Source organism: Cyprinodon tularosa, unplaced genomic scaffold (genome assembly GCF_016077235.1).
Source record: "Cyprinodon tularosa strain WSP-4 unplaced genomic scaffold, ASM1607723v1 ctg484, whole genome shotgun sequence".
Taxonomy (NCBI): Eukaryota; Metazoa; Chordata; class Actinopteri; order Cyprinodontiformes; family Cyprinodontidae; genus Cyprinodon; species Cyprinodon tularosa.
In genome coordinates this window covers 105,194-132,042 of record NW_024039212.1, presented here as the reverse complement: position 1 = coordinate 132,042, position 26,849 = coordinate 105,194, and the positions used below count along the sequence as shown (strand labels likewise).

Sequence of the window (26,849 nt, the reverse complement as noted above, 5' to 3'; positions counted from 1 at the left end):
TGTCCAATGTTTCTCCAGGTACCTGTTTACGCTACTTCCCCAGTATATGGGTTACTTTACCCTGATGACCATGTGCACTTTAGTTGTCTTCACCTTCAGGCTCTTTCTGGTTCTCCCCTGAATATTTGGTATTTCTTCAGTTGCTTGTGTTTTTTTTTTGTCCTGATGTTTCCATCATCTGGGAAGGCCACGTCAATCACCACAGCTGTCCAGCTTGTGTTCTACACAGATGTTTCTGTACATTTATCCAGCCATTTGGTTATGACATTCCATTTATTTCTTTCCTACTATCCTACACCCAATAGTTGTCGTGTGTTTCTGAAACCTCTTTGCTTAGTCTTATGATTGATATATTGCTGTTTATGTACCATATTTACAGAGTGTATGTTCAACAGATATCTTTACCTTAGAAAACATGTGCATTTTAAGTAACTTCATCATTAGCCCCACTGAATTTATTACTACAAAATACATATATATTTTTTATTCGTATAATTAAACTTAATACCCAAAAATATCCATGGGGTATAATATTGTTTACAAATCCATTATTTATTGGAGAATGGATGAAATCATACTGCATAAAAGGCAAGAGGACCATGCTTTTAAAATTTGAAGATGTTTTAGAAATGAACCTTTTGAGTATATAAACTGTCAAATCATAAAAAATTATATGTATATTTTACATATTGAGGGATTGGAGTTATTTATTGTCTTTCTGTGCAGTTTCTGTTTCAGAGATGTGAACAGAATTTATAGCCAGCAATAATCATGTTAGTTTTTAATGTCCAGAGAATTATCTTCATCTGCATTTTCCTCTTCTTTAGTATTGGTGAGGCCATAAGTTCTCTTCTGAAAGCATCTGGAAGGGAAAAGATGCATATTTAACAGGTTACTGACTTGTGATAGTAAAACACTGTCACCACTGCAAACACTATTTTAAATTTCTGTTATGGAATGGAAATTTTTTAAAATATGCTATAAGACTGAAAAATATATAAAAATATAAATCTGTGTATAAATTGTATACTTTGGTTAGATCTCTAACTTTTTTTCAGTGAACTTTTTTTTCTAATGCTATTTTTGTAAATTTGATACTAAGACTTATGCAATTACTGCAATGTTAGATAATTGCTGTTTGACTCATTTAATATACAGGTTTTATGTGAATCTTGACAGATTTTTGTTTATTGTAATTAGGTTTACCAAATTATATGAATAAGGCTCATTGCCACATTGAAGGCTGAGATGGCCTAAAGTATTTCTAAATGTTTATTTTCTACAGAAATACACTATGGGCAACCTACAGCCAAACATCATGGTGCAACAACGTTGATTGTTGCAATATTGTTAGGGGGTCAAATGATTATAGCTAAATGCTCCGCTTTGCTCCCTTATATTTTTTATTTTTTTTACTTTTCACAAATACCAGCCAATAATAATTAATTCATCTAATTGTTTTTAGTCTTTTTTTAACATTGGCTTTGTTGGAGCTCTAACGTCTTAGAGAGCCAATCTTTTACCTGTTTCCTTCTGTAACAATTACTGTAGTTTGGATAAATTCTAGAATATCACAAAAAAATTGAAACTGGGAAGATAAACCGTAAATTACCTATCAAATGTAATTATATTTTTCTGAGCTCTTTGCACTAACGTACCACACTGACTGGAATGTTTTTCAATCAGTTTGGTTGTGGGATGGATGGGTATGTATTTAAGAATGTTGCTAGTTAGTTATGAGACAACAGAGGTACTTGTGCAATAGTTCAGCCCGTGGCAGTTTTATCCTCAGGGTCTATTCTGACTGGTGATGTTAAACAGTAAAACATCTTCATGTAAATGTTGGCAAAAAATAGTGCTCAGACATTTTTTCGCATCAGTCAGAAAACATGTTGTAACATGTTTGCTGTAACAGGACATATATACTGTATATACCCCTGAGTCTAATTTTTAACTTTTGTCTTTGGGATTTGTTTTACCTAAACATTATTTAAAAATATCTGAGTACAATAACACGGATTTGGTGTTTTATTTAAATAATGCCCTAAAACATCTGACCTACTACTAAATTAATGGCAGCTAATCTAAAGAAGAAGTAAGAGGTGGTTTTCATTTACCCAGGAAAGCTTTGCATATGGCTGATGGTGTCCGGCAGAGGCATTCCAAAGCTCTCAGGGAGAAGGAGGCTAATCAGTCCAGTCAAAGCTGTGAGACTTCCAATAAGGATGTAAGGCAGGGAAACAGAATATGTTCCTGTGGTGGGACATAAAATAACAGATTTCACACAACAAAATTTTTCTACAGTCACAGAAAAAGAGTTTCTAAAAACCACTAAAAACAGAACATCTTTCATTTTGGGAGATAACATTTTTCTTTGTATTAAAGACCCAGGACAAAAAATGTAAAACCTGATGCTGTCCAGCATGTATGAGGCATCAAATGAATGTTCCAGGGGTGCTGAGTTTATCATTCCAGACTTTCAGACTGTTCCTGATCTTCTGGTCAGTAAAGTACTCAACCGCTGTCACAAATCACACCTGTTCTGTTACCCTGGGGTAACCAAAACTACTCAAGTTGTGCAGACAGTTTTTGTTGCCCACCCTAATCTCAGACATAAAGGTGTTTGTTGTAACCTGTACCCAGCGAAATCAAGCCAAGAGCTCTAGACCACCTCCCTCTGGATAGCTACGACTGCTTTCTGTACCCTTGGCCTTGGTCCACATCTCCATGGACTTCATCACTTGCTTGCCTGTCTCTGAATATAACTCTGTCATTTTCACCATGGACAGATTTTCGAAGATGGTTCACCGGTTCCTATAATGAAGCTTCCCACTGCCAAAGAAATGGTCAAATGGCCTGTACTTATATAGCGCTTTTTCAAGTCAAGAGACTTGACCAAAATGCTTTACACTACATTCAGTCATTCACCCATTCACACACACACTCAGACACTGATGGCGGCAAGCTACATTGTAGCCACAGCTGCCCTGGGGCTCACTGACAGAAGCGGGTCGCCGTACACTGGTGCCACCGGGCTCTCTGACCACCATCAGTAGACAATACAAGTGAAGTGTCTTGCCCAAGGACACAACAACACTGAAAGTCGGAGCCGGGGCTTGAACCGTCAATCCTTCGATTTCAGGGCAAACTCCTACATCCGACGCCACTGTCGCCCCTATATCCCCGAATTCAGCAATAGAAATGTACAATATTATCTCAAAAGAGGTTTTTAATTTACATGCAATCCCCACAGACATCATTTTGATGGGGGGTCCCTAATTCGTGGCTCAGGACTGGAAGGAGTTCTGTTCTCTGCTGGGGATCTCTGTTAGCTTGTCATCTGGTTTGCATCCTCAAACGGATGGAAAAACCGACAGGGCCAACCAGGAGCTCGAAACAAATCTCCCCTATTTCTTGAGTCAGATTTCACCAGATGGGAACAAAACTTACCCTGTGTCAAGCATGAGATTAACCCCCTGCCTTCTAGTACCACTGTTCTTTCTCCTTGCTATGTTGTTTTTGGATTTCAGCCACCAATGCTCACCTTACAAAAAAAGGATGCCAAAGTTTCTTCTGATTAGCAGGAACGAGGTGCCAATGAGTCTCGAGAAGAGCAAGAAGAACCACGTGCAGGATGTCAGAGGTTCAGTCTCATGCCATCAATCTTCATTGCCTGCCACCACCACATTACAGAGTAGGTCAGAAGGTGTGACCCTCCACCCAGGACCATAATCTTCACATTTTGGACAAAGAAAACAAGTGGTTTGAGAGGGGCGTGAAGGGAGCTATCTATGATAAGAGAGAAAAAAAAACTTAAACAGAGGGGAGGACTAAGATTTTTAGCTCCCATAAACCTATAATTCAGTGATAGAGTAGATCCCTTCAAGCTATCATTGCAACCCCACCCTGATACAGGGTTACAAAACACCTCGCCTGTTCAGCCAAGCCAACAATTCCCGCTAACAACCCTCATTTCAGGGACACAGACAGATATCGGACATTGCAGGCTAACAAAGCACCCAACGACTGCCCATTCCCAAGGGGCGGACCCGTTTGTCCTGTTCAATTTGCATGTTTTCTGAGCCAAACTAAGCCCTGGTTTTTGGTACACTCCATAAAGCTTTGAACTCAATGCTATTCCTGACATTTCAATTCTAAAAAGCTACCTGGATGGGAAGGGAAACGTCTTCAAACTTGGGAACAAAGTCAGTGGATCGTGGAATGATTATGACCTGGACGACTGAAAATCTACACCAGCTTACTGGGGAAGCTATGGAATGGAAGACGGAAATCCCAAGTGACACAAATTCAACAAATAAAAAGTGGTTATATTTATTTTAGTAATAGTGAAAGTTTTATTGTAACTAGATGCATTCATAAAATTTATCTGTATACATGATTTCTATTTTTTTTTTATTCAGTCTGGTATTTCATGATCCTGCACTGGAGATGTCACAAATTAAGTTAATCTATGTGCCTTACAAATCAAAGTCATTTGTCTTTTTAAGATTGTCATTATGTTCTTTAGCACAGTAAACCAAATAATTAAATTGGTTGATAGATTCCCCAAATTTGTTACTGTACTACTTTTACTGAGCAATCAAAACTTTCATTAATATATAATTACTTTAATTAAGAAAAAATATATAATTTGAATATAAATAGAATTTTTAAATCTGTGTTTTTTTTTTCTTTTTCTCAAGACTTGGGTAATATGATGGCACTAACCCAAGTAAATGAAGTATGGTGCTACAATACTGCCTATTCTGGAGGCCGTTGAGGAAGCACCAATAGCTGTGTTCCTAAGTACAGTTGGGTACAGCTCTGCTGTGTAAGCAAAAATGACAGCAAATGCAGTCGATACTGCAAACTTCCCCATCATCTCAAATGTTATGGAGAGAGCAGGCAAGTCTGGAAGAAATAAAATCAAACCAACAAGATTAGATATAAAATTCTGGTATTAAAAGTGTATAATAAAAACATAATCACAAGCATTGATGTCATACGTGGTGGTATTAGCTGTGTGATGAATATAAAGAATCCTCCTGCAAAAAGCGCTGAGCTAAGACTGAGCCGTCTGGAACACCAGCGGAACATAACCCATGACAAACCATAGGCCGGAACCTCTACCACAGCTGACAGGAAACAGTTGAAGAAAGGATTTCCATGCAGGTTTGCAGTGTTCAAAGAAAGAGCGTAGTAGGCAACAGTGAGGGTATTCCTGTTGGGGATACATTTGAAACACAAATGACAGAATGATTAGATGCAAATCAAAGTTTGATTCAAATAGTTTTGTTTGTATTATGCTTGCCAAAAGATCGATGTTTGGCCAATGCTATGATCTTATCTACCAATGTTGACTTCCCAATCCAAGATGGCAGCAAAGTCAGTTCCTGTGTCAGGTGTGCATTTTGTGAGCTTTGTGGCAAAACAAATGATTTTTCTCCAATGCAAACAAATAACCTGCTGTGTGGGATTTCTTTAGATTTTGTTTTGTCTGAAGAGACTTACAGATGGCCTACAGGTGACAATCAACTTTGCCTCAGTCATAAATATAATGATGGCCAAATGAAGCCTAACGAAGCAGTCCAACCAAATGCTGTGCCCAAATATCAATATTTGATGTACAAAATGTTAAATTTGTATGGATAAGTATTTGGAAGTTAGTTATTTTTATTAAAGAATTTAACTTTTTTACAGTGTCTGGTCGAATGTGGTTTCTTTGTCAACTATTTTAGACTATTTAAACAATTAATTTAATTAAGACCATTTACATTAGATAGATACAACTGGGGGAGTGTTGGCGTAGTGGTTAGAGCAGTGTGCTTGTGCTCTGAGAAGGTTGCAAGTACCTGGTTCCAAAGCCCCACAGCCTCCACTCTGGGTTCATGAGCAAAACCCTGCTCCCCAGGCACCACACAATGGCATCCCACTCCTCTCCAAGGGGATGCGTCAATTGCAGAGGTGAATTTCCCCATTGTGGGACAATTAAGGAATTAACATTTAACTATAGAGATCGTTTACCTAGCTATTATTAAAGCCTCCAAATGTGTAATCATACCTTATTCTAAATGGAAAATGGATTTAAAACACAGTAAAATGAAACCTGCATTTTTAGTAGGTTTATTACTATTGCTATCAGGAAATGCTGAGACTAATCAAGGCTCAGATACACCCACACAATGCTCTACTCCTGCTGAGTTTAAAGCTAGATCAGCTCTTGGCATGATTCATACCAATGTTCATTGTCTACTTCTTAAGTTAGATATTATTAAGGTTTTGATAAATTCATCATATGCTGATATCATAGTATTATCAGAAACTTGGCTCAAGCAATCTGTACATGAAAAATATATTCTTATTGATGGTTATAATATTTAAGAAAATGTTATAATACCTTAAGAAAAGGTGCTGAAGTAGCTATATATTTTGAGCGGAATTTGAGAGTAAAAATGGCACTTTTGCAGTCAGTAAGTAAAGAGCTTGAACTGCTAACACTTGAAGTGTAATTGCCCAGCGATCATTATGTCATGTTTGTTGGGTGTTATAGGCCTAAATCTCCCACTAGCAACTCACTAACTAGGCCTACTCTAATAAACCTTTAGGCAGAAGTCAAATATAATGAAAGAGTGTTGGTTGGTGATTTGAACTTGGATTGTTTTATGTCTGCTTTTGATCCTTTAAAGGCACATTGTGAATCCTTAAACCTTACATAATTATTAAGCTCTCCTACAAGACCCCATCCAAAATCTTTCAAAAATCCACTCGCTGAAAAAATTTCAACAAATATTCCTTTTAAATTTCTTGCATCTGGTGTTTTTCCCAATGATATAAGCGATCACTGTGTTATTGTGCAAGGCACCAGGATTCCCAATGGTGCATTCTAACTGAACATGTTTACGGCGTCAAAAATGCTTAAATGCTGAAATTTGAACACTGGGTCTAATTCTACACTGCAAAAACGATCTTGAAATAAGTAAAAAATTTCTTAAATTGAGTGTATTCACCCTTAATTTGAGCAGGTAAATGAGACAGTTTGCCAATGGAATGAGTAATTTTACTCTTAAAATAAGATAATTAGATAAAATGCACTTGAAATAAGACAATGCAATTGTGTTTTCTTATTTTAAGTGTAAATTGTCTTGTTCCACTGGCAAAATGTCTCTTTTACCTCCTCAATCCAAGAACAAATGCACTTATTTTGATAAAAAATGACTTATCTAGATTCAGATTTTTTGCAGTGTAGTTCTTTAAAACTTTGATGCTCTGGATGGTCTGTGCTCTGGTTGTTTTTGTTCTATTGTTACAAGCTAGAGAGCTGAAAGTCCACCTCAAAACATCATCAGGGAAGTCAGTTCATCAGGACTATGATCCCACTAAAATGTGCAGTAATTTTTCTGAGCTCCTGACCTCAAGAACTAGGAATCCACTGTGAAAGCTCTGTAAATGGCTCTGTGGGGCATTTGCTGTTGCCATTTATAGCTGCTGAAGCTGAATACAAAGAGTTTTTGGTAAAAACTGCAAGGACTGGAATATACAATCAAATATTTTTCATCGGCAGGTTTTAACACATTTAGCTAATTCAGGTATTTAGAAACTGTTCCGCCATAGTTCATAAAAAATGTTTTAGTGCTTTGATCATTATCAAAAATGTTTCTATAAAATAATTTTTAATAATGATTCTAGAAACCAATTTGATATAGGATTTAAATGATGTCTTGATCAAAAAATGAAGTGACTGTCTAATTAGCTTCTTTTTTTTTTCAAAGACTCTGGTCCAAAGACTATAACTTCTGTTTTTCTGCATTCAGAAGATGAAAGTTAAGAGTCATCCAGGTTTTTCTCTGTCTTGCCCTGTGACAGACTGGTGACCTGTCCAAGGTGTACCACACCTCTCACCCCTGCCAGAGATAGGCACCGGCCCCACAGTGACCCTGACAGGACTAAGCGGATGGATGGATGGATGGATGGATGGATGGATGGATGGATGGATGGATGGATGGATGGATGGATGGATGGATGGATGGATGGATGGATGGATGGATGGATGGATGGATGGATGGATGGATGGATGGATGGATGGATGGATGGATGGATGGATGGATGGATAAATGGATGGATAAATGGATGGATGGATGGATCTGACATGCTCAGTCAGGATATTGTTTTGAAACAGAACATATCATTCAGATTGGTCTTGGAAGTTGCCTCTGTAATCATTTTCAAAGTTGCAATCTAAAGAGTGACTCAAACATAGACAGCTGTATGGAGTTTGTATTACTTTACACCAGAACCCCTGCAATGGAAGAAATGAGGACTGAACATCTGTCTTTCTTTTTAAGTGTGTGGTGTCAGAGTCCTCGCCCTTAAAGGCACTGCCCTTACATTGGTTAAGAAAAAAAAACCAGAAAACTGTAGTATAAAGGACATAAAATTATGCTTGATCAGCATATACAAAAATAAAATCAGTCCGTATTTAAAGTAGAATAAAACAATTGGAGTAAGTATTATTCACACATCTACTAAATGTCTCTAAGAACAGTTCCATTTTTAAGTGCCCTAGAGTTATAAATAATTGGCCAGCGGCCTCTTCTTTTCAATCTGCTCCTCAGTCGTGTGCAATTCTTTCTTTTTTTTTTTATCAAGTTGAGCTACTGAGAGAGGCAAAGATTTTTCATTTTCTAAAATTCAGTTAAGATTACTTTACAGATGTTGACTCCTATACTGGCACCCATGCATTTGTATTCAATTTAATGAGTTTGTAACAGTAAGATATGAAAGTTTTTTTTATTTGTTTTTGTTTTAGGCCATTATAATATACTATTTATTATTTTATTGATCAAAATTATTATATTTATTGATCAAAGAACCAGTGGGTCTGTGTGCATAGTTGCTAAGAAACATCAGCAGACTTACCAGATGAGCCACATTGTGACAGAGAGCCATCGGATGTTTGGAAAACGAAGAAGGTCACAGATGTTGTGGGCCTTTTTTTTTTCATTCTTGCTTCCATCCTGTGGGAAAGCAGAGCATTAGGAACAAAACACACTTCTTAAGTAGAACTTAAATTAAATAATAAATTTGAGGGCTTAGCCCTATCTTGCCACCTGCACACACTGCACATCTGCAATGAGTATAGAACTGTCTCTTATAAGATGGTAGCAGAAAGTTGCCCGGAAGAAAAAATTACATATTTTTTAAACTCTACATTTATAGTTAGAGTCCTTTGCATCCTTTAAACTGATAATAGTGGCGATGTATGTAGAACAGGATCTTTGTAACCCTAATGAAGGTCTTGCAAAATTTCTCAGAAGGAGAAAAGTGCTGCATTCTAGTTTGGGGGGTATTGTTTAATTTTCACATATTTTTTAATTATTATGAGGCTGAGTCATATTAGGTGGAGAATGTTCCAACAATAAAATAAGTAAGTACAACAGATTGTCGACTGGTCTTAGTGCGTGCTTTGACTGGGCCATTCTCACACACAAATAAGGCTTTGATCCAACCCAAATCTGAATCTTTGGCAGTACATTAAGGGCTGTTACTTTTTAACAGTCAGTAGGAGATTAATGTCTAAGAATAACCTGATTTAGCTCCACCTCTCTTTTTAAAGCAAATCTTTACAACCTCTGGCCCCAGCTGATAAAAGCATCCCTATCATACTTTGGTAAACAGCTGTAACTAGAAAAAAACGATGTATAGCAATTGTTACAATATCCAAATAGTACAGCTGTAGGACAGGGAAATTTGATTCATATAACAAGACTATGAAGGGTCGAAAGTAATTTTAATTTTTTTTGGTTTACTTTGGTTATTGTATCTAATATTTTATTACACAGCTAATGGTTGGTAATACCTTTGTGCTCTTACCATTAGTGGGCTAAAGATGAGAGCTGGTGGTTCAATCTTGTTTAGTTTGGCGGCGTTTCTGATTATGGCCTCAGCTTCCTCTACTTTACCCTGGGAAAGCAACCACCGAGGAGACTCTGAAATGAACCTGTCTCATTTTGAAACAATGAGTGAGAGAGAAAAAAGCGTGAGAGAGAGAGAGAGAGAGAGAGAGAGAGAGAGAGAGAGAGAGAGAGAGACCATGAACTCCTTTTATTGGTCCAATATTTCATTATTATACAAACTCACAAGTGAATCATGTACATACACTCATCCTAACAGTCGGAAATCCCCCCCCAAAAAAATTAAAACCCTCCAAAACTGAGAGCAAGCAATTAATCACTTACAAAACATAAAGTATCTCTACCTCCCCATATAAAAATGAACTCTTTCAAGTCTGACACCATTTTATAATAGGCAAACTCTGTCCTAAGATGTGCAGCTACCAGCCCTCTGAACATCAGGTCAACATCTACAGAACCTTTCTCCTTCATTTTGTTTCTCCTGCTGAGCCAAATGCTCATCTTTGCTTGACCAAACAAAAAATTAACCAGACAAATAGAGAAAGAGAGAGAAAACGAAGATATCAGCAATGATATAAAAGTATTATAATCACAGTATGCGATCATGTTTGATCTGCCTCACTGCTTATGTGGCCGTTTTATTTTGTATCCATGGAAACTGAGAATTTGAATTAACAATAAACAAGTGAGGCAGTTGGAGACAGGAAAATACAGAACCTGAATCTTCCACTCCGTACACAGTCAGGCAGCAGCCTGTCACTTTAAAATGAAGGGTACAGCGGCTCTCTTCTGAAGAATCTGCCTCAAGCTATATGAACAGCCTTACTTTAGATCGCACACACCTGCAAAAGGCTGAGAAGGCAGTCATAACTTGTAACGACTCTGATGGAACAGTTTCTGTCAAGGGTTTTGTTCCCTGTCTTTGCCAGATGATTGTTAAGAGTTTCAGATGTTTTGAATATGTTTTGAAGAAAGATTTTGACCTAGAACATTTTGTAGTGCAATCTAAATATATCACACAGGTAGAAATCACACAGGTAAAATAAAAGGGATCAAATGTGACTGGAGCAGGTATGGAAAGACAAATCTGCGTATTTCATAAATAAAGATCTGGAAAGATCTCTATATTTCAAGGGCCCGTCTTCCTCCTGAGGAGTGTCAACGCCCTTTTAGGGAGGGATTGTGCCTGTAGAATGTTCTTATAAACCAAGACTTAGATCAGACTGGGGAAATGTTGCGAATGTAAATGTAGCCAATGTTCTTTTATAGGTGCCACGTGAAGTAAAGTTGTGCTTTATGAACTAATTGCAGGCCTAACTTTTGTATTAGTATTTTGGGTCAAGCTGCTGTTGTGGCAAGTTTTATAAAGAAGTAAAAAAATATACATAAAAAATATACATTTATATTGTTTTTACAAACAAACTTATTAACTGATTAATAGACATCTTAGCTACAGCCTCCAAACAACATTTTCAACCTACAAAATAATTCAGAAAAACAAATTTACCTACCAGAAAAGAGGGAGACAAACGCAACCTGCCAACATGAAGGTGACTTGAAGCAACCTCCAGTCTCTCAAGAAGAATGCCAGCAGGGGTAGAAGCATATAGCCCAAAGCAAAGAACAAACACACCCCTGCAGTGGAAAATAATGTTCGGACCATTGGGCCTAAAAGTTCTGATCCTGAAAATGAAAGGTAAAATTCATGTTACATTTATGTATATTTTGGGATGGTGAAGAACAGGTTGGAAATAATAGAAAAGACATACTGTACCTAGAACAAATGCAACCAGATAGTTGGAAATTTGCACTAGTCCAAGAAGAAAATATAAGGCAACAAACATGATCCAGCTTGAAGAGAAAATCTGGATCAGTGTGATCACGACTTGTAGTGCTATGGTGGCAAACATTATTGGTTTCCTTCCAAATCTGAAATTAATACGAAGCAGAATCAGTTAACTTGTGGGTAAAACAATGATAGTCTGCATAGAGTGGCATTGTTGTGTGATGAAGATAAAAAGTACTAATTCTGTACAGCTACTTTTATTCTATAAAGACAAAAGAACACTCGGAAAATATCCCTAAATGCACCAAGGAGCGTTATCACAGATAACGCTAGCAGCTGGAAGACTGTATAACCACCACCTTTCCCAACAACCTCAATAAGTTGTTACATTGATGCTGACTTTGCACATTTTCTATTTTAGTCAGTTAAATAACATGCTGCTGTCATTTTGCACATCTTTGATGTTGTTGCTATTTTCAAATATCCATTACTGTAAAAATTTCCATAGCTGTATGTGGGTTATTTATTTCCCAGGTGCATAGTTTTATATTACTAAAACACTTTACAGTAAAGTAATTTATTGTTTATCTTTTAACTCTCCACTTTTATTTTATTCTTATACAACAATAATAATACAAAGCATTATTATTATTTTTGGTGATGGTTTTTGGGACCATTGGATTATTAAGTACATTTCTGTGGCTCAAACTAAATTGAAAATTTTATTGGTTTACCTGATCAGTGAATCCAAATAAGACCAATTGTTTTGAGTAGACTAGTGCTAGCCCCACCTTCTGATTTTACATTGTGAAACTTAAGGATTAAACCCAATATGAAGTGATATAATTGAATGCCATTATAAATTTGATAACATATCTAATCAATCATCTTTGAATTAAATATGTGCACAGAGAAGTAATCATGACATTGGTTTTCATATTTTTGATCTCCATTAAGTTTTACATATACTGTAAATAAACCCTAACCAGACACTCCATTGAATTAAAATTAAAGTTGTTGTCAAGAATTAATTGGATGTGAAAAAAATATATCATGTAATTTTAAGAGTAGGCCACGGGTAAAGTCAGTCCATTATTGTTACCAACTAAATGTTTATTTTTCAACCTGTCAGAGAGTTGTCCAGAAATGAAGGAGCCTGCAAGAATACCACCGAAATACATAGAAGAACTGAATGGCTTCTTCCAGCTTTCACCACACACCAGGTTCCACTGCGAAAAGCAAACAAATCAATAAATAAAATCATGTATGAGGTCAAGACATAATAAAAGAAATAGTGACATCTAGTGGATCTATATTCTAAGATCGATATTCCAAGATTTTCCCATTATTACTTTCTTCCACTGCAGGATTGCGAAGCACATGACATTCATTGTAACTGCTTATGCCCGTTGATGATGCAGTTTGTCAAGCTGCTATACTGGCTGCGAGGCAGGTGGAGACAGGAAAATAAAGACACAGTCAGGCAGCAGTCTGTCACTTTAAAATGAAGGGTATAGTATCAGAATCAGAATCAGGAATTCACAAACTAGGAATTTTATGGTACAATCGTGCAACATGAAACATATAATATGGAATAGGTAAATAAAATTATAAAAATATCTAAAACACTGTGGGTATAAGGCATGCAATAAAATAGACTAATATATACACTTAAGACAAAAATATGGATATAAAATCTAAAAATTAAAATAGCATCTTATAAGGAGTGCAAATGAGTCTTATGGCAGAGGGGAAGAAGCTGTTTTTATGGCTGCTCTCAGCTGAAGAAGCCGCCTAAGGCAAATGAACAGCTTCACTTTAGATCGCACTCACCTGCAAAAGCCTGAGAAGGCAGTCATAACTTGTAAGCACTCTGAAGGAGCAGTTTCTGTCAAGGGTTTTATTCCCTGTCTTTGCTAGATGAAGATATGATTAAGACCACACCAATGGGTATTGTTGAGAGTTTGAGATGTTTTGAATTTGCTTTGAAGAAAGATTTTGACCAGAAAATTTTGTGGTGCAATCTAAACACACAGGTAGAAATCACACGGGTAAAATCAAAGGGATCCAATGTGACTGGAGCAGGTATGTAAAGCCAAATCTGCATACTTCATAAATTAAAATCTGGAAAGATCTCTATATTTCAGGGGCCCGTCTTCCTCCCGAGGAGCGTCAACGCCCTTTTAGGGAGGGATTGTGCCTGTATTGTGGTCAGTCGGGCCAGCTAGTCTCCAGCTGCCGAACAAATAGAAGCATCCCTCAAAAGAAAACAACCTAAGTGAGTTGTTCTCCCTTTCCTATCCCAAGCATGCACATCCCACTATTTTACTCTCCACTTCTACAAAGCATGTTCTTATTGACTGATACCAACCTGATTGATGTTCACTTTGCAGAACAATTAACTCTGAAACGTATCCCCCTTGAGGAACCTCTGCAGGCCACGGCTCTGGATTAACATCATTTTTGCTCAGTCTCTCATCACACTCAACCTGTCAAGATTACATTCCCTGAACATCATTCTGAGATGATTAAGTTTCTTCTAACAGACTTCCCTGAGCATACAGTAATCTTAGGTCATCCCTGGCTAGTTAAGCATAATCCAAATATTGATTGGACTACAGGTTCTATTTTGTCTTGGAGCTGTGTATGTCTCCAGAACCAGCTGAGTTCTGAAAATGTTTTTTCCACTTTATTAGCCACATCTGCCTTAAAGGAGATGGACTCTGATTGTCCTGATCTATCCAAGGTTGTTGCCATGATCTTAAAGAAGTGTTCAGCAAGTCATTCATTCACTACTTCATGGTCCCCTCGTCAGCCATATGACTGTGCCATTCATTTACTGCAGAGAAACGTTCCCCCCAAGGGACATCTTCATTCATTGTCCCTAACAGAACAGCACAGCAGGCCATGTAAGATTGCATAGACTCTGCTCTCCAGTCTGGCATCATTCGACCATCTCCATCCCAAGCGGGTGCTGGGTTCTTCTTTGTGACAAGTCCTTGTGGCCATGTATTGACTATCGGGGACTTTATGACTTCACCAAAAAGAATGGGTACCCACTCCCTCTGATCTCTTCTGCTTTTGAAATTTTGCAAGGTGCAAAGTTTTTTAGGAAGTTCGACTTAAGATTGCTTATCATCTGATTAGAATTAGAGAGGGAGATGAGTGGAAGACTGCTTTTAATTTCCTGAATTCCGCCCTTCACTTTCTGAGAAGTTTTCTGGAATCCAAAGTAAGTGCAGAGGATTTTTGTTTCAATACAAACTGATTTTTGAACATTCCCCGTCCAGTTTCCCAAATGACAGAAAGAAAATAGCCTTTATTCTATCTCAGTTATCCGGAACAGCCCTCGATGGGCGTAGGCCAGATTTCCTTCTGAATCCAGTTTTTCTTGCACTTTTGAACAGTTTTTCAAAGAATTCTCTCAAGTATTCAACCAAGACACAGATAAATCCACTGAATCTCGAGGTCTGTTGAATATTAAACAAGGAAATAGAACTGATTTTTCCATCGACTTCCGGGTCAAAGCTGCTGCTTTCGGATGGAATGAATCCGCGCTTAAAAGCGCTTACTTCCACGCCTTAAAGAAATTAAGGACGAACTGGCCACAATTGATGAGCCAGCAACCTTGCAGGAGTTTATCAGATTAACTATTCGCCTGGATAACAGATTAAGAGCCAGATTAAAGTCTAGAGTAAGAAGCCACGTTTTTTCTGTTCCTGCCCCAGCATCTAACTTTAACGACACCTCTGCCCTTTCAGTGTCCTCTGAAACTGATTTTAGACCAAGGAGCCGAAATAAACCTGTATCTGTTCCTGTTTCTAAGACACTTTTCGTCTCTCCCTCCACAGAAACCTCTGAAGTAGAGCCCATGCAGATTGGTTATACCAGACTCACAACCGAGGAGAGGCAAAGAAGAATTAAGGGGAATCTTTCTATGTATTTGTTTCTTCTCTCAGATTTAATGCTTCTTGCACAGATATTTTCTCCTCTCGCTTGCCTCCTTCTCTTCGCGCACAAACCACGCTCTGTTACACTCTCAAACCCGTAGGCTCTGCTTGCGGATTTGTTTTGCTCTCTCAGACTGCAGTTGGATCGTTGCCTAGCAACCTTTCCAGCCAATAGAACGACAGCCTCGGAAAGGGTGCGCTTGTTTAACCCTACTGAGTGCGCCTTAGCCGCCAGAATTATTCGGCCTTCCTCATCTCCTCTTGGGGCCGGTTTCTTCTTTGTGGGTAAGAAGGATGGATCTCTGCGGCCGTGTATTGACTACAGAGGTTTGAACCAAATAACCATTAAAAACAAGTACCCCTTACCTCTGTTAGCATCTGCTTTTGAACCCGTCCAAGGAGCCACAGTTTTCACCAAGTTGGATTTAAGAAACGCCTACCATCTCCTCAGAATCAGAGAAGGAGATGAGTGGAAGACTGCATTCAAAAGTCCTCTAGGGCAATTCGAGTATCTGGTAATGCCTTTTGGTCTGACTAACGCTCCTGCCTGTCTTCAAGCCCTAGTTAACGACGTTTTGAAAGATTTTCTCAACATCTTTGTCTATATTGACGACATCCTGATATATTCCAAGAACTTGTCTGCGCATAAGAAACATCTCCATTTGGTTCTCCAACGACTCCTCGAAAATAAACTTTTCGTCAAAGCTGAAAAGTGTGAATTTCACCGACCTTCTGTTACCTTTCTACGATTCGTGCTCAAAGGGCGGGCAGGTGAAGCCGTCCAAAGACAAGATCAAAGTGGTTCTGGACTGGCCTACCATCGAAAACCGCAAACAGCTACAAAGGTTTCTGGGTTTTGCTAATTTCTACAGAAGGTTCATCAGAAATTACAGTCAGACAGCTCAGCCCTCACTGCCCTGACATCTGTCAAAAGAACATTCCACTGGTCTGCAGAGGCTGAGGCTGCATTTAATAAACTCAAGGCTCTTTTTTCCAGTGCACCCATCCTGGTCCAACCTGACCCCTCCAAGCAGTTCATACTGGAGGTGGATGCCTCTGATTCTGGGGTGGGGGCAGTTTTGTCTCAAGTGTCAGATTCAGATCAAAAGACTCACCCATGCGCCTTTTTCTCCCGCAGACTTTCACCTGCAGAACAAAATTATGATGTTGGCAATAGAGAACTCCTGGCAATAAAACTGGCTCTGGAAGAGTGGCGGCATCGGCTGGAGGGCGCAGAGCATCCCTTTTGGTATGGACAGATCATAAGAACTTGTCATATATTCAGTTTGCCAAAAGATCCAATCCCTGTCAATCCCGTTGGTCACTGTTTTTCTCCCGCTTTAACCTGATTATTTCCTACCGACCTGGTTCCAAAAACATCAAACCTGACTCTCTCTCTCGCCTGTACTCACCCTACAAGCCTGAAACACCGGATTCAGTTCTCCCTGCCAGCTGCACAGTGGCTACCGTTTCCTGGGAGATCTCCGACCTGATCGAATTGGCCCAACCCGACCCAGGAAATGGACCACCCAACAGGACGTACGTACCCATTTCTGTCAGGTCCCGTCTCATCCACTGGATGCACTCAGCCAAATTCTCAGCTCATCCCGGTGTAAGTCGAACCATAGCCTTGATCTCTCACCATTTCTGGTGGCCATCCCTCCACAAGGATACCAAAGAGTATGTCTTAGCCTGTCCAGTCTGCGCTCGAAACAAACCCTCTCATCAGCCTCCCTCTGGTCTGCTCCATCCGTTACCTGCTCCATCTCGTCCCTGGTCCCACATTGCTGTGGATTTTGTTACTGGTTTGCCAATTTCCAAAGGTATGAAACCATCTTCATTATTATTGACCGATTTTATAAAGCCTGCCATCTTGTTCCCCTCAGAAAGCTTCCAACTGCCTTCCAAACAGCCCAACTTCTCGTCAAACATGTGTTCAGACTCCATGGCATCCCCCAGGAGATCCTGTCCGACAGAGGCCCTCAGTTCACTGCTCAGGCCTGGAAACACTTCTGCTCTGCTCTAGATACCAAGATTTTTCTCTCTTCAGGGTATAACCAACAATCCAATGGACAAACAGAGCGCATGAATCAAGAACTGGAATCCACCCTCCGCTGTTTTACATCTACCAACCCCATAGACTGGAGCCAATATCTTCCGTGGGTAGAATATGCACATAACTCTCACACCTCATCTGCAACCGGTCTGTCTCCCTTTGAAGTATCCTTAGGTTATCAGCCACCCCTGTTTCCCGCTGATGAAAAGGAGATCTCTGTCCCTACTGTCAACCATCACATCCGCCGCTGCCGAAAAGTTTGGAAGGGCACTGAACAGAACATCTGCACAAAACAAGAAATTCTCAGACCGCAGACGACGCCCTGCTCCCACCTACACTCCCGGTTAACAGGTTTGGCTTTCCACCCGAGACATTCCCCTCAAGTCCATGTCCCGTAAACTCTCTCGTAGGTTCATCGGCCCATACAAGATAGAGTCTGTTATCAACCCGTCTGCCGTCCGTCTGCATCTGCCATCTTCACTCGGAATCCACCCTACTTTCCACATTTCCCAGATCAAGCCTGTTCTGACTAGCCCTCTTTGCCCTCCGTCCAACTCCCCTCCACCCGCCCGGGACATTGACGGTCACCCTGCCTTCACTGTTCGCCGGATCGTGGACTCCTATCGCCGGGGCTGCAGTTGGCAGTACCTGGTCGACTGGGAGGGTACGGTCCGGAGGACCGCACTTGGGTTCCTGGATCCTTCATTTTGGACCCGTCCTTGATCGATGAATACCGTGAGTCTTTGCCATCTACTTCTTCTGGACCGCCAGGAGGCGGCGGTCGTTGTGGGGGGGTACTGTTGGGATCTGGAGGTCTGTCCACTTTTCTCCACCGAAGAGGGTGTTCTAGGTCTCCTGGGGCTGGAGCTGACTGCACCACCTGCGGCTCCTTTGCTCATCAGGAGACCAGTACTTAAGGAGGCGGAGAGCTACACCCCGACGCCAGAGTGTTTGCCAGTTATGGTTAGCAAGCCTTAGCCGACCTGCCTGTCTGAATCTCTAACTCCCAAAAAACCTGAACCTAACCTTTTTTGTCCTCTCTGCTTCCCAGGTTAAACCTGCCTGAAACCAGAAACCTGGAATAGTTTCCCAGTTGGAAATCTGTCAGTCTGATTTCTGAAGAACCCTGGAGAATAAAATCCGTCAAGACCTGCCTGCCCGCTCTCTGAAGAATCTGAAAGGGAAACTCAAACCTGTTGCCTGCAAACTCTCAAAACCAAACTCTGCCTCCGCCAAGCCCTCTGCCTGCCGACAGCCTCTGGACCCTCCTGGTTCCCCCTCTCTGTCGTTCTGCTCAAACTCTAGATCAGGTACAGACCTGCACACTCAAACTCTGCAAAATATCTGGACTTCAGCTAACCACTCTGTCCCCCTCTGCAGTGAACCCAGTAGTGACCAGTCCTGGATCAGATAACCCTTTGGATCTGTTCATATTTATTGTGTTGTTATCAATAAACCTTTGAACTTTTTCCCTTGAGTCCGTGTGTTCTGCGTGTGGGTTAGAAACCTTAAACCGAACATGACATTAATACCCCTAGAGGATATTATGAGTATCTTGTTATGCCTTTTGGGCTCACTAATGCCCCAGCTATTTTTCAGGCTCTAATAAATGATGTGCTCCGAGAAATGCTCAACACATTTGTTTTTGTGTACCCTGATGAGCAGTCCCACACTATGCCTGTTTGCAAGGTTCCACAGCATCTTCTTCAACACAAACTCTATGTGAAAGAAGAGAAGTGTCACTTCCATGTTCCCAAGGTGTCTTTCCTTGGCTTAATCGTGGGTCAGGAGGAGATGCAGATAGACCCGGCCAAGGTGGAGGCTGATTGGCCTGTCCCAGCTTCAAGAAAGGAGGTACAAAGGTTACTGGGGTTGGCAAATTTCTATGGGAAGTTCATAAGGGGTTTCAGCACTATTGCAGCACCTCTGCATGCCTTAACTTATCCTACTTCTAAGTTTCTGTGGTCTACTGGATAATGCTTTCCAGGAACCCGTTTTAGAAGGTAACACCACCATTCTCACTGTGGATGACAGATTTTCTAAAATGACTCACTTCATTCCTCTTGTTAAGTTGCCTGCAGCAAAGGAGACTTTTCAGGTTTTGATGTCTAATGTGTTCAAGATTTATGGTTTTCCTGCTAACATGGTGTCTTATACAGGTCCTCAGAGTTCCCTGTTAGGAGCTCTTGTCTCTTGTCAGGTTACCATCCTCAAACCAATGGGCAATCTGAATGAATAAACCAGGAATTAGAAACTGGTGTGCACATCCTGGCCTCTAGATGTCCTTCTGCATGGAGCAAGCAGGTTATGTGGGTGGAGTTTGCCCATAACACCCTACCCTGCTCCTTGACTGCCCTGTCTCTGTTTCACTCTGTTCATGGCTATTAACCTCCTCTGTTCCCGGCCCTTGAGAAAGAGGTTTGTGTGCCTTCTGCCCTTGCCCTTATCCACCACTGCCATAGGACCTGGGCCTTGGTGCGCCGCTCTCTCCTAAAAAAGATCTTGACCAACAAAAGGGCAGCCAATAGACGCAGGGCTCTGCCACCTGTCTACCGGGCCAAAAGACCAGAGAGTCTAGAGGATATTTTGATTTATTTTATTTTTTATTTTACCTTTATTTTATCAGGAAGTCCCTTGAGATAAAATCTCTTTTTCGAGGGAGACCTGGCTGTTCACTCAGAATCTTGCCCTTCGTACGGACGGACGTAAGCTATCTCCAAGATTTATTGGACCATTTCCTGTCCGTCTGGAGCCAGACTTTGTGAGAGGGGTAATGTCAGGGACAGTCCTGACTAGTTAAGTTTACATGTGTCACCAGTTGTTTTCACTTCCTATTTTATTTTGTTTTCATTTTCTATCTAATTTTAAGCCTCTTCACTTCCTCAGTTCCTCCCTACAATCGGGATCTACCACACCTTAATGTGAATTACCTGGAGTTTTTGTTCCTCCTTTGTTTGTTGCCCTATTTGTTTTTCAGTCAGGCAGCTTCCATTTGCCAGTTCATTTTTGTCCTTTGAGTCAAGCTTTCCAGCCTTTTGGATTTGAAATGAGCTTCTTTGCAATTTTTTTTGTGGACCTTTCCCTGCCTCTGTTTTTGCTACTTCTAGTTACTTCAGATTTTTGATGTTTGACCACAGTGTATTAAATAAATATTGAACTTTGTTCCACTGTGTCAAGACTTGCATTTGAGTCCTCTGTTCCTGAGCCGTAGGACACTACATGTAAATGTAAACATTGAAATGTTACTTGAGATGCATGTGTTAAATACTGTAAATAAATAAATTTAACCAATCAAGCCTGTCAGCAGGCCTGGTTGTAACCTTTGTCTAATTTGTTTCACAACTCACATGGCCTGATCTTCAAGAAAATTTGCATACTAAACGGTGTCAAAATAGTTTGCACGCATAAAGCTGATTTGGAAACAAAGTCCAGTGGATTGTTTTTTGACTTTTTTGTTTTACCCTTAACTTTTAACAGTTTACTCTGAGTTGCTGTGGGAAGAGGAGGATGCCGCAGCCCTCCCCTGTGGTCTTTGTTTTGCTCTATGTCTTTGGCTTCTTTTGGAGCCTCTTTTTGCATCTCTTCCAAAGTAAGTTAGAATATCCACGTTTAAGTACTTACATGTTTTACATGTTTCACATGTAAGTACTTAAACTTGGATGCTAGTCACATCCTTTGAAAATGGGATATTATTGTCAAAATAGAAGAGGAACTGACACTGAGCACTGAGCATTTAATATATTAACCTCAGCTTACATGTTGTACATCTAGGATGTAGTTACTGTGTTTAACCCATTTCATGTATTTTATTTGGGCTGAAACAATTAAATGGATTAATCAATTATTGAAATAATGTCAACAAATTCAGTAATCAATTAATCGTTAACTGGAGTATAAACTGGAGACTCTAAGTCTAAAAAATGTCTTTAGCTCACAGAGCGACCCACTTAGATCAGGAATTATACCACCATTGAAAAAAAATTAATAACTTTGCATTTTAGACAAAACATGTTTTCGTCTGTCGATATTCTCCATCCAGAACTCCTCTACTGCTGCAACAATGCTGTATTGTAAATTATAAACATGTTATTCACATGTAATTGTTGGTAGGGACAAGTAGACATGTCCAACATTTTTGTAGGGACATGTCCCTATGGTCCCTATGCAAACCTACGACCATGCTTTAACCCAGCTTTTAGTCACATTAAACAGTCCTCAACAAACCTAACAGCAATACCCATGGTGTTGCGACATCTGCACAAGTTAAGTTGCTCCTTAATAAATAATTTATGTAATGCATAATAAATACAGCAATTATGCTAAGTAATTCATTGGACTGAGAGGAGGTATGTGCACATGTAAACATATTTGGAGTGTAAGAAATAACAATAGTAGAATGATATCAGTGGGGAAAGCACCACAAAGTACTAGAGTGCTTAGAAATTACATGTGTGGTTAAACCAAAGTAATAATAACAATACCTGGACTTAAATTCTGCAGCATTAAAAAAAATTAACAGTTGTTAACAGCCACAAGAGAACGTCCATCATCACCCCACAAACTGCTCTGCGATATAATTTTCTCCCATAAATCTTCACATTTTCAGATAATCTCTCCCCGTCACCTGTCATATTGTCTTAAAAATGGCTAACTATGGATGTAAACACTGCACCCGCGATCACAAGGGTTAGGCAATTTTGGACGATGTACAATTTAATTAACACACAAGAAAAGTTGGGGAAAATGTCTTCTAATTTGCAACCGCAAGATCTGCTCTAAGCAAACACGTTTGCAAATGTTCCAATCCTACATGCAAATCTTTTAAAGGTCAGGTGAAAAGACTCCTGAATCACACAGCATGACTGGTTAGTGAATTTGCCTTACGTAAATTCTTTAATGAGTAAGGGATCAAGCAGATCTCATTTATTTTGGATTAGTGACCATTTATCTAGCTTTCTGCCAAAAAAATAATAATAACAAATTACTATAAAGCATACAAAAATGAATTCTATATTTTAGTTTTAATCTAATTATCGAATTCTTTTTTTTTTTTTTTTTTTGTTAAAAGTCTGGAAGGAAAACACAAGAGAGCTCAATAATCCACGCACCTCAGTCACAATAGTAGATGTATACAAGCTGTGGTCAAACTCCCATCCGTCCAAGCAGCCTTCTTTCGGCACATTAGAAAGGTTCACGTCCACTCCAGGTAGCAAACCTGTTTCCGAATAATTCATTAAATGCTCCAGTTTGTATCTGAAGCATTTGCTGGGCACTAGATCCCCGCCGCGGCTCGCATCCTCCTCCAGCGGGATGCTGCTGTTTCTCCATGCGGCGCTGAGGTTCAGGTGCGCAGGCAGCATGCAGCGGTGCGCCGGCGTGCCCCCCAGAAACACCATGGACAGCGCCGTGAGTCCGTTAGGGATGAAGCTCAGGCAGAGCAGGAAAAACACCCGCTGCTGGAAAGGTCCCCATTCTCCCAGAAATGAGGTTGCAGACTCATAATCAACAATTCTGCTGGCATCAGATGTTACGGCGGGCATGGTAAAGTTGATAATGAGTACAGGATATCAGAAGGTGTGGTTTAGTTCCAACTTTAGTCCCTAACTTATCCAATCCAACTGGTCTGATAGGATTTTTTTTTTTTTTTCCCTAGACTTCTGCCTTAGATAACATTTAGATCAGATTTCTTTATTTCTTTTTCCTTCTTACTAATGATATTGATAAATATATTATTTTTAATCCTACACAGCAAATCCAACATGCTCAAATCAGCACTGTCAGATTTGATTTTAACACCCTTGAAGTGTTTATATGGGTCCAGACCAGCAAATGTTAATTTGACTCTTTTTGGAGAGTTGGCATTGTAACTCTTATTTAGTATTAAATATTAAATCTTTTCTGGAGTTGATGATTTAACACTTAATTACACCAACTAGGTGTTAGAATTGGAATGTTAATACTCTCATGGAATGTTTTTCTAACTACATAGGAGTTATTCTATAAATATAAAACAATTTTACTTTTCTGAACATATAAAAATCCCTTTGGAAAAATAAATAAGTAAAGACGCAATGTTTGTTTTTTTTCAGCAAATATGTATTTCAAAAGTACATCACAATTGGGAAATATTTTTTCAAAACATGTAACAATGTGGAACCTTTGCCAATTTCAACTTTAATACTTTGCTTTGTAACAAAATTCTGAAGAGCACTAAATTTAAACCCAAAAATATTTTCATGCACTGCAGAGTAAGTTCATTTCTACAATTAAATCGCTGTTTGCTGCACCGATTTTTATAGGAGACAGTCTTCTGATAGATGGGGATTCACACAGCTCTATGTGTTCAAGATAACATTTCCCAAATAATTTTAGATGTATCGATGTTGATGAGTTTAGCCAAAAAATACATAAGATATTCGCCTATAAACCCTTTTTTCAACACTATAGTTAACTCAAAGCTGAGAAAAAAGGCAGAGGTTGAATCCTCGAGTAAAAAAACGAATATATATATATATAATAGCACTAATTTTACAGCAGAATATACTAAAGTATATCCACGTCTAGTGAAGGTGGGGAACAGTGGCGGATCTAGACCAAATCTACCAGGGGGGCAGCATATTTTCATGGGCGCACAGAAAAGCATGAGATAAAAAACAGGGCAAGGGATTCAAATATATTAAGAGAGCTGCATGAAGTGAATTTCTTTCCAATTAGGTTCAAAAGAAATTATATTTCTTATGTCAACATAAATTTATAATTTAGGAATTTTACATATTTTTGACTTAATTTAAGTTAAAACTACTGTGATCTATGAAATTTGAATTAGAACTCAAGAAAAACGGTTAAATTCATCTTTAAAAATTAGAGCATTTATTGTTGTGAAAAAAAAAAAAGTTTTAGATGAAAACTGTGATCCTATCTCAATCCCACTGAAGCTATCACTTTATTGTTTTTGAATAATTAGTAAAACAGAATTTGTAAAGAAAAAATGAAATAGATCCAAAGGACCTATCAGTAACCATGTCTGTTCCAGCTCATTTCATCATTAGAATTTCTTTTAAGTAACATGTCTTCAGTACAGGGGCCATAACAGGGGACAGAACATGATCTACAAGGGCACTGGCCCCCATTGGCCCCTGTCTAGAAACGGCCATGGTGAGGAACGCTGACATCGTGGTGAGGTGCACTGTATGCTGAAGTCCCATGAACAACAGAAAGCACAACTGATGTTCAAGGCTACAAGATTGAAAGTATTGAAAAAGTTGCTTGCCTTAAGTGTGTATGAAAGGGGCACGGTGCAGATCCGTTGTCCCCGGGGGGGCGGGGGGTTGGGCTATAAGCATCTCCCTGAAATAAGTTTTTGGAACTTGGGATGTCTGATAAACGCCATAGAATTAGAAAGCAAATAAAAAATGTAAACCATCTGAGAGAAATTATTTACCAGGCTCGGTTAAAGAGGTCTGTATGAGATTAAAGTTTTCCTCAGCTTTATTCAGTACTTGTAGCATTGGAGGCAGAGTCTGTGAATGTACTTTTTGGGTGTCAAATCCACTATAGGAGTTCAGAGTTGATAGAAAAAGAGTTACTTTTCCATTTAAACACCTCCAGATTTATATACCAAAGAGTTATATTTGTATAATATAACTCTATAAAGAGCTAAATTAACACTGTCTTTGTACAAAGTCTACTAACACCACATTATTTAACACTTTTCAATTTGCTGTGTAGCTTGGGGAACTTAATTAGGTCCTAATGCAGACCATGTTCATGTATCAGTCTAACATGGTCAGTTTTTCTGATAAATAATACGCCTGTTTTCTTAGGGTGTCATGCCTCATGCAACAGACACCAGTGCCTATAAGCAGCCTAATTTTCATCCATGACATATGACCTCATTCTCTAGGGACTTTGCAAAATCCATGTTTGTTTTTTGTGAACAGAAGTAATCTTAAAAAAAAAATAAAAAGCTCAAATGTGTGCTAACCCTGCTACACTGAAAACAATAATGCAACCACTTTTGGCATTTACTTAATCATATTTAGTTACTTTAGCACAATTGTTTCATGTTCAGAGGGTAGGATATAAAACAGTTGTGTTAAAGTAAGTTTTTTTCAGTGTACTAGCACTTTACCTAATGCTTTTGCTTCACCATTCACTGAAAACAGTAGTGCAACCACTATTGACATTTACTTAATCATCTTTATTTACTTTAAAGCCATTGTTTCATGTTAGCTGGATAGGACATAAAACAATTATGTTAAAGTAACTAAATATGATTAAGTAAATGCCAAAAGCGGATGCATGATTTTTTTTCAGTTTTCAGAGGTGAAGCTGAAATCCTTTTTGTGCTTCCTTGACAAAAGATGATTAAAGCTATTGTTTACAGGGTAAATAACCACATGGCTTGGAGTAGTTAGAGTTGAATTTCATCAAACAGCTCATCCCTAATGTATATCTCAAGCAAATAAATATTATGTTGAAGCAGTTCTGGGAAACAAAAAAACCCCAGTAAGTGCTATTTCTAAGAATTCCAGAGTATAGTAATGACATACTACCCATAAATCATAACATTTGTTAAAGTAGTCATTTAGCCTGACTTACATTTTAGCTGCCTTTTCTTTTCCCTATTTTTATGTCTTTAGTTTATTCCTACACTAGTTCAAACAAGTGTAAACCAGTAGTTCAGACAAATCTGCACCAGTTCTTGATGAATGACTTAATAAACAAGTTTTGCAAGTGCGCTTGCACTTAAAGGAAAGAAAGAAATTCTTCAGAAATTGTTCCAGAAATTCTTGGAATGTAATCTTTTCTTTAAACCCAAACTGATCAGAAATGCACAAAAAAATCCAGACTGAGGACACCTTTACTGATAGAAATGAGAATTTCCAGCTGCTAGTATGTTAGATAGAAATCAGATTTTATTAAACGGTTCATTGCTTAACATTGAGAAATAAAATCCATGTGCAAACCGGAGTATAAACAGAAATCAAGGAGCAGTTCTGTGTAAAAAAAAATACATGATGTGTCCTTGAACAGAAGATGCAGTTGACGGATAAATCTAGGATCAGTTGTGTCTACTTACAGCCTGTTTGTGGGGATTTGTTTTTTATGTTTGGGTTACAAAGCTGGCTGAAAATGGCAAGTAA

The 26,849-nt window shown here is 39.0% G+C and overlaps 1 protein-coding gene across 2 annotated transcripts; it reads right to left on the bottom strand.

Moving 5' to 3' along the window:
• Positions 1 to 533: 533 nt before the first annotated feature.
• On the bottom strand, positions 534 to 23,280 carry LOC119794596 (solute carrier family 22 member 5-like). Of its 2 annotated transcripts, XR_005282232.1 has the most exons (11): positions 22,812 to 23,280; positions 12,823 to 12,926; positions 11,686 to 11,840; positions 11,423 to 11,594; positions 9,871 to 9,997; positions 8,917 to 9,014; positions 5,007 to 5,221; positions 4,729 to 4,911; positions 2,118 to 2,253; positions 703 to 862; positions 534 to 610 (listed from the first exon to the last, which is right to left on the bottom strand). XR_005282232.1 is itself a non-coding variant. In XM_038302218.1 (10 exons), the coding sequence occupies exons 1-10, from the start codon at positions 23,241 to 23,243 to the stop codon at positions 775 to 777; spliced, it is 1,710 nt and encodes a 569-aa protein (XP_038158146.1). In that variant the 5' UTR covers positions 23,244 to 23,280; the 3' UTR covers positions 669 to 774. The 2 variants fall into 2 exon arrangements, 1 of the variants encoding a protein (XP_038158146.1); XM_038302218.1 differs by lacking the exon at positions 534 to 610 and having other exon boundaries at positions 669 to 862.
• Positions 23,281 to 26,849: the final 3,569 nt, after the last annotated feature.

Coding starts and splice junctions, on each gene's coding strand:
- LOC119794596 (XM_038302218.1), bottom strand. CDS start 23,243: ATGCCCGCCGTAACATCTGATGCCAGCAGAATTGTTGATTATGAGTCT. Junction 11,595..11,685: donor TCTGGTTGCATTTGTTCTAG/GTACAGTATGTC, acceptor TTTCATTTTCAG/GATCAGAACTTTTAGGCCCA. Junction 5,222..8,916: donor GTCACAATGTGGCTCATCTG/GTAAGTCTGCTG, acceptor TATCCCCAACAG/GAATACCCTCACTGTTGCCT.